Source organism: Penaeus vannamei, chromosome 18, assembly GCF_042767895.1.
Source record: "Penaeus vannamei isolate JL-2024 chromosome 18, ASM4276789v1, whole genome shotgun sequence".
NCBI classification, from domain to species: Eukaryota; Metazoa; Arthropoda; class Malacostraca; order Decapoda; family Penaeidae; genus Penaeus; species Penaeus vannamei.
Window position 1 is genome coordinate 41,206,107 of NC_091566.1, and position 12,500 is coordinate 41,218,606.

The 12,500-nt window shown below is 37.6% G+C and overlaps 2 protein-coding genes across 2 annotated transcripts; both read right to left on the bottom strand.

Moving 5' to 3' along the window:
- Nucleotides 1-970: 970 nt before the first annotated feature.
- Nucleotides 971-9,947, bottom strand: LOC113821890 (zinc finger CCHC domain-containing protein 10). Its single transcript, XM_027374426.2, has 3 exons — nt 9,718-9,947; nt 5,131-5,292; nt 971-1,686 (listed from the first exon to the last, which is right to left on the bottom strand). The coding sequence occupies exons 1-3, from the start codon at nt 9,753-9,755 to the stop codon at nt 1,413-1,415; spliced, it is 474 nt and encodes a 157-aa protein (XP_027230227.1). The 5' UTR covers nt 9,756-9,947; the 3' UTR covers nt 971-1,412.
- A 1,092-nt stretch (nt 9,948-11,039) lies between these two features.
- On the bottom strand, nt 11,040-12,129 carry LOC113821929 (pro-resilin). Its single transcript, XM_027374465.2, has 3 exons — nt 12,102-12,129; nt 11,792-11,997; nt 11,040-11,605 (listed from the first exon to the last, which is right to left on the bottom strand). Exons 1-3 carry the CDS (start codon nt 12,105-12,107, stop codon nt 11,410-11,412), a joined length of 408 nt encoding a protein of 135 aa, XP_027230266.2. The 5' UTR covers nt 12,108-12,129; the 3' UTR covers nt 11,040-11,409.
- Between the last annotated feature and the right edge of the window lie 371 nt (nt 12,130-12,500).

The following is a 12,500-nucleotide window of genomic DNA, read 5'->3' on the forward strand; positions in this document are numbered from 1 at the left end:
TCACAAGAAACTGATTTTCACTCTTAAGCAGAGGCAAAATACGGTTGCTTTTTGCAAGAAATATCCTAAGTGGGACGAGGACAAGTGGAAACAAGTATTATGGAGCGATGATGAGTGTAACTGGAGACAAAGACAACAAAGTTTATCGCCACCATGAAAGTGATCCATGCGGCCTGAGATTCATCCAAGGGCCTGAAATATCCAGATAAATTGATGGTGTGGTGTGCCTTTGGTTACCACGGTGTGGGGACATAGGTAATACTACCAAGGAATGTTTTGATGAATGCAGACAGATATTTGGAGCTACTGAGAGATAATTTGGAAGATTACTTTGAGCAGTGCCAAACAGACCTGTTTATGCAGGATGGTGCACCTTGCCATAATGCAAAGCTTTAAATCCTATTGAAAACTTGTGGACACTAATGAAAAAGAGATTACGTGAGCATGATACCTCATCAATCCCCATGCTTGAGGCAGCCATCACAACACACTGGCCAAAAACAACAACAGAACTCGGGCAAAGTGCTAGGCTATTCACGAAGAAAGCACATACTAATTCTGCTCACTGTCACTGCCCAGAGGTAATTGAGTGATATCTGAAACCGCCAATGTGGAGTCAGATGAGTAATCTATCAGCTGATGGGGCATCGAGATTATAGGTCGATTTGCATGATATTAGAGGGGTATTACCGAAAAACGTCTGAAGCGCACTGTATATATGTATATGTGTATATATATATATATATCTATATATATATATATATATATATATATATATATATATATATATATATATATAATAATTGCTGTTTGTAATAATCATATAACCCATAACTACCCAGCTGATCTCTTCATTAATCATATATCTATGATTCTTTTCAATTGTCTTTTGATAAAGCTGACAAAGCTATTGTACAGCACCATCTTTCAAAAATTCTAAGCTATATTCATGAGAAGGAAACACAAAAGCAAAAGTGATACCGTCTTTTTTATTTTCTTTAGAAATATATCAACGACTACAATAAAAGATTAGAACACTAGAACATTTGTCTACCAATTACAACTTTTGCATTTGTTCCACTCATCCAACTAAATTTCATACCAAACGGCAATTCTCAAAGATAAAAACGCATAGCAACTGGTCCCATGAAGGTCCTGGTCTTAGAGCAGATGAGGCAGTCCAGGAGCAGCTTGTTACTCTCAACAAGTTTTTTTTTTTATTATTAATATTTTGCAAACAAAAAGCTTTTCAATGAAGCCACGGTACTGTGGCATATTAAGAATTTTCATCATTACATTTCATACCCACTGCTTATTTCACCTAACATTTCAACATACCACGAAACAGATTTAAAAATTTCTGACCAACAACCATTCTTTTGAAATTCTCACATTCAGGAACAAAAATTTTTTCACTTGGAGTCTTTCTTCTTTTTCTTCTTTTTCCTCTGTTCTTCTGAGCTGGAAGAATCTGAAGACAAAGATGAATCTGATGAACTTGAGGAGCTAGACGATGAATCAGAAGAAGATGAACTGGATGATGAATCAGAATCAGAATCTGAGTCTGATGATGAAGATGAAGATGAAGATGATGACGAAGAAGATGACGACGAAGAAGATGAGTCACTTGAATCACTGTCCTCCTCCTTTTTCTCCCTTTTCTTTTTATGTGAAGCCAAAGTTTTTCTGAAAGACAAAACAAAAACAAAAAAAATATGATTAGGTGGAGCAGCTTTAAAAGCTTATATTGCCTTATTACTATCTAAAGCTAACACAGAACTCCAACTTAACTCCTAAAAGTCAGCAAATTTCTGAGCTCAACATGCACAAAGGCTGGGAATTTTCTTTTTTGAACTTCAATACACAAAATCTTCAGCAAAGACCATAACAATTAATCTATAAGATGAATAATTAGGGACTTCTTTTGGACACCTTCTGCTGTGTTTGATTCAGTGTGCACAACTCTCTCTTTTTAATTCTTTAGGGATAAAACCTATACCATAAAATGAACTGGCTGCCAATACTAGAGTAAAGAATAAGGCCCCCAAAAAATAAAATACAAATTTCCATTGAACCTACTTTCAATCCTGTCCTCCTATTTTTGAATTTACAAACATAAAAACATTTGCTGCCAAATGTTATCATCCTGATGCAAAACAATTCTGGCAAACAACCATAACTATCAATACGAAACACATTTTTTTGAAGTATTACTACCCTTCACAGACTTTATCAGTCCATTTTTTATCACTGTTATATGTATAAAAACATACAAAGAATAAATATGCAATAGCATTAGTCCTCATTCTGATGGCAAGTAGTTTTATGGACCTCCATTCAATGGATATTGAAAGCAATGGAGAGATCTGTGCTGCGCATGGAGTTGTGGCAATCTGGACATGAGCCGTTGTTTTCCAAATTGTCTGCAAGTTGTACACTAGTAGGCAATATCAACATTTTGTTTATACTGTGAAGCTTATTGCTCCATTATTTTTCCCCATTTTTCATGTCAGTGTATTTAAGAGGTTTAGTATTTATCCTTTTCTATAACCACATTCCCTGGGGGATAGGTAGAAAGCGGAGAAAGGTGAATTTAGCAGTAGCGCAAACATTGAAGTTGATCAGATAGAAAGTGATGCATCTGTGAAGAAGTCGGAGGTATTTGGTTTTAAAAACAATCAGTTTCAGATATACATATGGCAAAATTTAAACTTCCCAAATGTGGACTGAGGTGTATCATACAGTATTCACAGTGAACAGGTATTTTACACTGTCAGAGTGGATGGTGTGCTCAAAAGTGTAATACTGTACTATTGTACTTTCTTTCAGAATGTAATTATTGGTATTAGCCAGTTTCAGTAATAACAATCAATCAGAGATATTAAGTCAATGTCTTCCCGAACTATGTCCATTTAAAGTAGGTCTGACTGTTATATTTCAATCCTAGTATTTCATAAATGTCACTCTAGAACACTTGTCCAAATATTTTAGCCTATTGTACCCTTTTATTACCTTCTTGTACTGTTACGTACCCCCGCCCCCATCCACCATGGCTAAACAAACTTTTATTTAGGCCAATGCAAATAATATACTAATTATGAAAAGACTGCACTGCAGGAGTGTTGGTCACTAAATTCAAATTTAATACACAAATAAAAAAGATGATTCTTAGAACATCTGATGTGCGTGTGTGCGTGCGTGTGTCTGTGTTCCTTGTTTGTTCACATACCCCTATGATCTATGTTGCGTACCCCCAGCGGTATGCAGACCCCACTTTGGACAACATTGCTCTAGAAAGTACTAAAATAAAACCTTTCTCTTGATCTTTGGTTCTCTTCTATTTTGCCATATTCTATTTGTCTTATAGAAACAGAGATAGAAAAAGTCACTCATAATAGCAAAACATGATTACATCACATGAACAATAAAGAAAATGAAAACTGCATATTTTGGTTTCTTGTGTACTCAGCTAGTAATATAGCGATGCAAACTATATAAATTCATTGCTTCTCATAATATTTCTCAGTCATTTAAGTCTAAGCTGCGTTAATCGGGGCAGTAAATAATTTTCCCTCTCCATCTGAGTTATCTTGATAAAGCACATCCCTTTAAAAACTGGGGAACTGTTTTCCTGCCCATATTTTGAAGGTCAACTACGTATATCTGGTAGTGTTTAGCATCTTTCTCCCAGCCTCTAGAGGGTCTAAACAACTGCGAGACATCTCCCCACTATCCTTACACCTACTAGTGAGTTCTCACATTTGATCCTTACTTTCTTTTATATTCTCACTGTCACCTTTCTCAGTCATCTTCCCCTATGGCACCCTCACCTATCTGTGACATTTTGCTTTTCACAATGTATTTATACATAAATAAGTATATGATAAAAGATTCATTATTATATAAATTATGACAAATACCTGTTCTATTGCAATACGTGAATTTCATCTAGATATTTAAAAAATTAGGTAATTTTTTTCAACTTCCATACTTCACTGTTTAATATCTATTTTCTGTCATGCTTCCAGCGAGAATGAAGATTATTCTCGCTGCTTCCAGTGATAAGAGCAAATCTTTACATCTTTTTCAGGTTATCCTACAATATAGGATACCCTGAAAAACAGTGAAAACAAGAGTGCCACCCTGATCTATTCATAGAAAAAAGAAAAGAAAAAGTGACTAAAACATACCATGAGTTACTTTACTAATCAATCAATTCATACTGATTCCAACAAAAAGACTTCAAAGAAGTCGTATTGAAAAGTGCCATCATTAAAGGAAGTCTGACGCTCTCTGCATACAACACATTTTTCTTTAATTTTTGCCATTCTGGGAATACTACTTAATACATCAAACAAATGAAATAAGAATGCAATGCATGATAATCATAATAACAATTGGAAAATACACAAATATTTGTATATCTGTTTGCCTATTTCTAAACATAAATATTGGCTGCCTGTTTTTACAACTTTATGCCAACTGGCTATTACTTGGAAGAGACAACTTTTACAAAGTTATACATCCATAATCAATACTCTTGCATTTTCATGAATTCAAACAATAATAGCAAAGGATTGTTTTTTATTCTTGGTTCATTCACATATCAATTTGCTGCAGATCATAAATGCCTACTTTCTTTTACATTTCATTGTTGATACCATATTAGTATCTATTTGTAGAGTATATAAGTGTATTCAAATATGGGAACAAGCTGTACTTCACATGTCTTGCGTTTATAACATGCTACGTAGTATATATTGCCATAACAGCAAAACAACAGGAGAGTAGACTTTTACCTGTGCAAAGCAGCAAACTTCAAAGCATCTAAGCAACTTTATAACTATAGACAGCCTATCAAATAAATGTAGTAGACACAGCTGAAGGCATTAAAAAACCTAGAAGTAAAGATTTTAAACCTAATGATAAATTAGCAAAGCTGGTAACCTATATATACATACTGTATACAGCCATACAAACAAAAAGAAATCAACTGATAATAAACTTCAGTACTAAAATATTGCAACAATCTAGACAACATATGGAGTGGATATATTTCCTAGGTTCCTCCCCTAAGAAGTAGAATGCTTATCATACTTTTAAAACATTAGAAAGAGCTTGAAAACTTACAGATGTTCTACCTGTTGCTCCTGTTTCTCTTGTTTCAGCCGTTTGTTAAGTACAGATGTCCGTGAGTCTCTGTGCACATACTTTCTTTTACCTTTGCACTCGTAGGTCCAATGGCCAAATTCCAAGCACTTCTGACAACGTACATTTTCTGCTGAAGGCTTTCTGAAAAGGTCAGGAAAATAATTAGAAACTACACATCAATAACTAGAGTACATTGAAGGATGTGAATTAAAATTAAACAAGTATATGTTCTGTTGTCTCTCTCTTTCTCTCTCACTCTCACACACTCACACACACAATCTATTAATCCATCAATTCCATGTATCATTTACCTCATTCTAAATACATGCCTGAAATTTTTATAATGTACATGATAATAATACCTTACAGTTGCTCAGACAACAAATTATTTAGTGTTATTCTAACCAGAACCTCTTTCAATCCTAACTGACCAATGAAGTTGAAAAAATATATAAATAAATAAATAAAAATACAAATAATGCAACTTTGGTAATCTTTAGGAATACCTTTATAAAACTGATCTTTTTAGCTTTGGTATTGAAGAATTCCTCTCACTCTATACTTTCCAGATATATCAAAATTATGCCGCAGAAAATCCCTAATACCCGTAACCTTGGTCATGATATCAGGGGAGGGCATGAATGCTACTAGGAAAATTACATGGTATGTTACAAATAATATACAGGATATTGGTCAAAATGTAATCAAATGTTGGGGGTTGTGTCCAGTGCAGCCCCTCAATGGGAAGCTGCAGCCGTAGATAATAAAAAATCCACAATGTATGAAAATCAGGACTGGGTGTCGGCCAGATTTGGGTGGTCTGGCATGTCAGTGATACACTTTACCCTCCTGTGAACACATGGAGGATCCTTTGTCTTCCAGTCTCAAATGCAGGGGGCCGTGCACTAGAGCTGTGTAACTAAACAAATTATTGGTATAGGTTCAGGTACAGGTACATAGATTGAGGTACAGGTCTTGACCTGTACCTGCACCTGAACTACTTGTTCAAATAATGGTCAATTTTCAATAAAGACAGAAGCATGTTTGAACTGACAACAACAGATTTAACAGAATGTTTAATTGTGTTAGACACATGCCTATTACATAGGATTTATAATTCTTAACCACCATTTCCACTAGGGCTATGTGATATGATTTTTAAGAAAACAATGATGAAAATTTGATTGGATTACATTCCAAGCTTTGAAATTATTGTCACTATTATGGAAGTACCATAGTGACGTTCTGTGCATATCATTCATATTTTATCTTATAATTAGTAATTTTACACAACAGTTCCACTTTTCAGATCGTCAAAATTTTGGTACCAATGGATTCCTATCCTTCTCAATGATCCAAATATATGGAAATGATTGCGCAGAAACACCCTCCCCTCATTCCCGACAATCTTAGCAGGGGAGGGCATGAACAGTACCAGGGACATTGCAGGGTAAAATACAAGTAATATACATAAAATCAATCTCTACATTGTCTACTCTAGCGGACTGGCTGGCGCCCCCAAACCCTGCAAAGGAACACAAAGAAGCCTTCACATATTCAAGGGAGTGCCCGAGGCTATATCTGTCTGATGCTCTCACCTGCCGTGAATACATAGAGGATACTTTGTATTTCTGGGGCCAGATTCACTTATACACTTATGATGGTAAAATCATTGGTAACTATAGTTACCAGGGTAAACAGACAGTGATGGTATTTACTAACAACTTGCCATCACAGTTACCATGGTAAATTTTACCAGTGGTCGGAGCACTGGTAAGTTCTGGGAAGACAATGTCATCACGTGTTATCTTGTCCAAAAATCAATATTCAAGCAAAGTTTTTTGTTTGCTTTTATACCTAATAAAATTAGTATGATGGCAAGCAAATATCATAATATGAACACGGTGAAAAAATGCAAATTTCATATGAAACTAGCAAGAATAAAATCTACACAAATTCTCGTCAAATTATATGTAGACATAGACTGTCGAGTGCATAGAATGGATAGATAAGTGAATTAAAGAATTCTTCTCTGATAATAAATTCTATAGAAAAAAAAACTACCTTGTTGATGCATAAAATGGCAATACTAACATTAAACATATATAACAACTGCGTCTGTCAACATTTTGGCAATGGACAACAAACTCCAAACCACATGGGCAAAAAGATAGATGGCAATGAATAAATAATGCTTTGCCCGGTACTTTGTTTAAGAGTGATGAGAAATAAATAAATAAAAAACTCTTTGGACTGTCACTGGTTTGCAGTAAGCAATAACATATTGCATTGCATTGGTTCCTATTTTTATGATAAATACCCAGGGGAGTCTATTAGCATCCCACTTAATGGTTAAGATTATATATTTATTATTTTCCCAATATATACATAAGTGCTGTTTTAGCTGTGACAATGATTTTATAAATTTGCTCTGTCTAATTCTGTTTACATGCTATGTGATTGGCCGAAGGTACCTAAAATAGTGTATATGATTGCTGGAATTGCTTTACTAGAGCCCTCTGTTGGCTACCATTAGAATGATTTGATTTATGATTGTAACTCTGTCAATGCAGGTTACCATTTCTTCATGAATCCCACTTTGCCATCAATAGTAAACGCAATGATAAATGACCACTGGTAAATGCGTTGCAATCATATGCTAGTGAATCTGGCTCCGGGATGGGGGTTGGGGACAGCAGGCCTCCAGGAGGTTCACAGAGGCACAACCCCCTGCATTAGACAATACCGTGACTGAATCAGTGTATATTATCCATATCTTATGTAATTTCCCTGATACTTTTCATGCCCTCTCCTACTAATGGGATCATTATTGTTGGGGCATTATTGGAAATGCAACCCCACAACTAATTAAAAGAATCTGAGGACACCAAGTGGTAGAACACATCATTCTATGAAAGTTTTCTTCTATACTATTTTCTGTGCAAATTGATAATAACAGTATTATAGAGGGTATAAAATCCCAATTTTTCAAGTGCCGCAGTAACCTCTGTCTCCAGCACCGTGACAAAATGACAAAAACTTGTTAAGAGCGACAGAAAATGCAAGGGAAATCAAATGAGCCGATTAGATTCATACGTGAACATAAAGCTGGGCCTAGGAGAAGGCAGTTGAAATTCAAATCACTTCCCTCATGGCTAGGCAGTGTGTAGGTTGTGAGAACAATCATTTCAATTTCTTCACAAAATGTTCCCGAAACAATGAAGCAAGCTTACTATACCTACAATGCCTGCATTGTAAGACAGTGTGCCATTAAACAAAAGACTGACACCAGTGAGTTTGTGCTGCAGGGAAAAGGGTAAAAAAAACAAAACAAAGAAAGCAGTGTATCTTTACTGAAGTGATCGCAATTCCTTCCTGACCGATGCGCCAAAGTTAAAAGAAACTCTACGAGAATCCAACCCATCCTTTGGCAAAATCTATGGGATTTCACACCTTCCAAACCAAAAAAGAGAACATCCTGACCCATAAACTAACCTAACCTAACAATTTACGGTGCTGAGACTAGGCATGCCCTTTGGGCACTGCCCAAGGGGAGGGTTGATGGGGTCTCTGCCCCTAACACCCCTCGGGATACATTCTCTTCACCTCGGTATGTACAGAAAGATAGAGCTACATCCATACTGTAAACAATAATCCAATTATCTTTATATATCGAAAGACTGAACTGTCAATTTTCCTTCACTTCTTTCGGTCCGTCTGTCGGTCAGTCTAATGTGGATCGCTTCATTTCTATCACTTTTTGGGGGGATTTGGGGTACTTGGTGGCCTCAGAAATCAAACTGCGATAGTTATAAAGGTCTTCCTCTTTGTTTCCACTGTATAGTCTTAAGAACCTAGAATCGATGCAACACTGAAAAAAAAAATTCCTCTCTGGCCTTTAGTCACCAAATGGCCGGGAAACGTCATGTCAAAGCTGGCTGCAGAAATGTGAAAATGCGCGTGCGTAGGTTTTTCAGACTGATTCCTGTAAATCACTGTCTAATAAATCTTGAAACACATAAATTAACATTAACAAAGACCTTTGAAAGCATAAATGTGGAACAGCATACACTGACAATTAGCCAAATTACTAAGAACAGCTTAGTAATACATGATCTATTTAACAGAGTGCAGGAATGTTAACTGTTCATAATTTTGTTTACATTTGTGATATCAACAAGGCGAGGGTCAAACTTCTCCCATCTCTGTTGTGTAACCTTTATTTTCAATTCGTGTACCTTTTGCCATAGATGAAAAGTGTCTTATTTTCTGGCAAGGTAACAATTCCATTTTTTTTTTTTTTTTTTTTACTCAATTCCTGATTGTTATCCACTGTAAATTTTCATATTTCGATATATCTGGATAGTAGATTGAGAGGAATCCATTGATACCCAATTCGTCAACATATATGGACAGGAAAGAGTGAGAGGAATCCACCGACAACAAAATCTGAAAAAATACCCTTTCAACTTTACCATAATCATTAATCAATATCGAATTCGCAATGGGTGTAAATCAGTTTCAAAATCAGGTTCCAACTTCGCAGTTAGACCACAGCGAACTTACGGCTTGGAGCTGAGCAGACCGCCAGCACCCACGGGCATGGTGGAAACTCGCTTGATTCGTGTGCTAAAAAACAACCTTCTTTCTTCCCGAAAATCTCTCCTTTCTCTCCTCTTCCTCTTCTTCTATTTCTTCTAGCGGAGAACCTCCCACTACGAAATTCTTGGCATATCTCTCCCTGCACGGCGGCCTTCACGGGAAGTAAACAACCTGGGGAGTTCGTGCAGATGTAAACAACACGGCCGGGAATCCGTGACGTCATGTAGCTTACGCGAACGGTACTTGTATTCGGCTTATTTGTGTTGAAGCTTAAACAATATGGCGATTTGAACTTTTTCTTGGGGAATAGCTAATGTAAGAGTTAGATGTTTGTGTTTGTGTATGAGAAGTGATATTCTTCCTATATTGTTTCCTCCTCCCTTTCTGTCTCTCGCTCTGTGTGCGCGTACGTTTGTGTGTGTTTGTTTGTTTGCGTGTTTATATGTGTATGTGTTTGTTTGAGTATATGTATGTTTTTGTGTGTAACTGTGTGTATGTGTGGCTGTCTGTATGTATGTTTTCACAAAGAAGTAAATTCACAAGAGTTTAGGTTCAATATGAACAATGCAGACCGTCGCACCCCTTGACCCCTCCAGCGATCTCAATCTCAATAATAATGCGCAGGGCGTCAATGAGCGCATAGCCTGCATATTGTCTCTTCGGCCCTTCTAATGATGCCTCCCGGGCCTTTCTCTCAACACTTCGTTAAATCAGCTGATGGTCCTGCATTGGGTTTTCCGATAATGGTCATCCTATTACACCTCTTCGCCCTTTCCAGTGATGTTTTTAGGTCATTCTAATATATCCCATTCGAGTCCTTCCAATGCCACCTCCTTCGAGTTTCCAGTCCTCAGGTCTCAGGTGGCGTCATGTGTCATGAATCCTAAAGCTGGTTCAGTTAGTGTAAGTAGATATGAAATAAATGATCGTTTCGGTTAACACTGCTCAAGTCAAGTAAGCTTATATCAGAAAAATATGAAATACAAACTGCATAAGTCCTTCTGTTAAGTCTTGGGTTTATTTCAGAGATAACTTAAAATAAAACTTACCCACACACGCCTACCCAATGTACGTAATCCAGGATAATCTATATAATTGATACCCTACAATAAAGGTCATTAATTAATCATCTATCTCGTGTTGCAGATTTACACGTCATAATTCACACCAGAAATACAGTATCAACAGAAGCACTGAAAGATTAAACGAATATCTTTTTGAAAGGTTCGAGTAATACATAAATGCTATGTATTCAGGATGTAGATAGGAAACGAAAGCCAGCCATTTATTCAGTTTATTTGAACGCAAAACACTAATAATCAACATACAGTCTGATTTCTGTTTTAAGAGACTGAGGAGAAAACAATATCTGAAAGATTATTTGGAAGCCTGATGAATGAACAAAAAAGTGAATTTATGCTGAAAATAGAATCTCAAGATGAGCAGCATGTGCAAAGTACTTTGAATCAGACAGGAAGAATATGTAAATCACATAACGAAGAACGATTATTTTTCAGGTCATTATGACACCGCAAATATGCAGTTTTTTCATATCAATTAATAGGTCCATCAGTAATACGAGAGCTAAAGTAAACAATATCCGATTCTCCTTAATTTCCTCAAGAAACTGCACTCACTGCTTTTCAGAAATTACGTTTATTTCCCTGGCTGAGAGTACAGCTGCGAAGGCACCTGCGCCGGATTGGAGAAACCTTGAGACGCGCCGCCGCCGCCGCCGCCTCCCGGAGACAACCTGATCTCGCCCTCGTAGCTGACGCTCGGGTGGTAGCCGGTGTCGTCCACGAAGTAGTCGACCTTCAGGCGGCGGCCGTCGGGGAGCTGCACGAAGTAGCTGAAAGGAGTCGTTTTCGAGTATGCATTCGACTGACTTTGGCTTCTAGGCATTAAACAACTCTGGGGAGACAGGCGGTTATATCGCTAAACAGACAACGAGGGGGGACGGAAGAAGGAGTAGTAAAAATCGAAAGAGAAGCAGAAGATAGAAAGAGAAGCAGAAGATAGCAGTTTTATTCCTCACCTTCCTTGCGTGTTGACATCCTCTCGCTGCTCCTCTTGGCCGAAGAAGTTGTTCGAAGCCGCGTCCTCCACCTCCCACTGGAAGGCGTAGTTGGCGGGCACGGAGGCCGACTGAGACCCTGAGCCACCAGGACCCTGGATATTGTAGCCCTGGGGGTTCCCCTGAGCCGCCGCCGCCGCCAACATCACGAGAACGAGGGTTGTCTGCTGGGGAAAGAAAGCAAAACCGATGAGCGAGGGAAGAACACACCCATTCTCACGATTTTGTTTTTGTATTTTTGCTTTTTTTCTTCGTGAGCCTTTGCGAGTACCTTCATGACTGCTGCTGGATGGGTTGCCAGGAGGAGCCGAACTGACTCTGCCTTCCGAAGCCGCGCTTATATATTCTCGAGGGCTTGCGTTCAAGAAAGTGTGACCGGGAGGTTTTGCAATGAGCCATCCGTCTTAGAAAACAGGCATATATATAAAAAAAGATCACTCAACTAATGTGTACGTGTGTAGGGATTTGGACAAGGCATCCGACGCATCGCAGCGCCGTAAAATCATCCTCTCACACGTCGTAATTTTCGTCTGTATGTATGTAGGTAAGAGTATGTACGAGTGCATTTTTTGCAATGAATATATTACACATGCGTCTGTGTGCACGTTTCTTGTCTATTTGTATGATGTAAGTCTGTGTATATACATAAAACACACACACACGCATATAT

Excerpts from the sequence above, each read along its gene's own strand:
- LOC113821890 (XM_027374426.2), bottom strand. The coding sequence starts at position 9,755 with ATGCCCGTGGGTGCTGGCGGTCTGCTCAGCTCCAAGCC. Across the intron at positions 5,293-9,717 it reads GGTCTGCTCAGCTCCAAGCC|AAAGCCTTCAGCAGAAAATG; the intron begins GTAAGTTCGCTG and ends TGACCTTTTCAG. Across the intron at positions 1,687-5,130 it reads GAGCAACAGGTAGAACATCT|AAAAACTTTGGCTTCACATA; the intron begins GTAAGTTTTCAA and ends TTTGTCTTTCAG.
- LOC113821929 (XM_027374465.2), bottom strand. Across the intron at positions 11,606-11,791 it reads GATGTCAACACGCAAGGAAG|CTACTTCGTGCAGCTCCCCG; the intron begins GTGAGGAATAAA and ends GACTCCTTTCAG.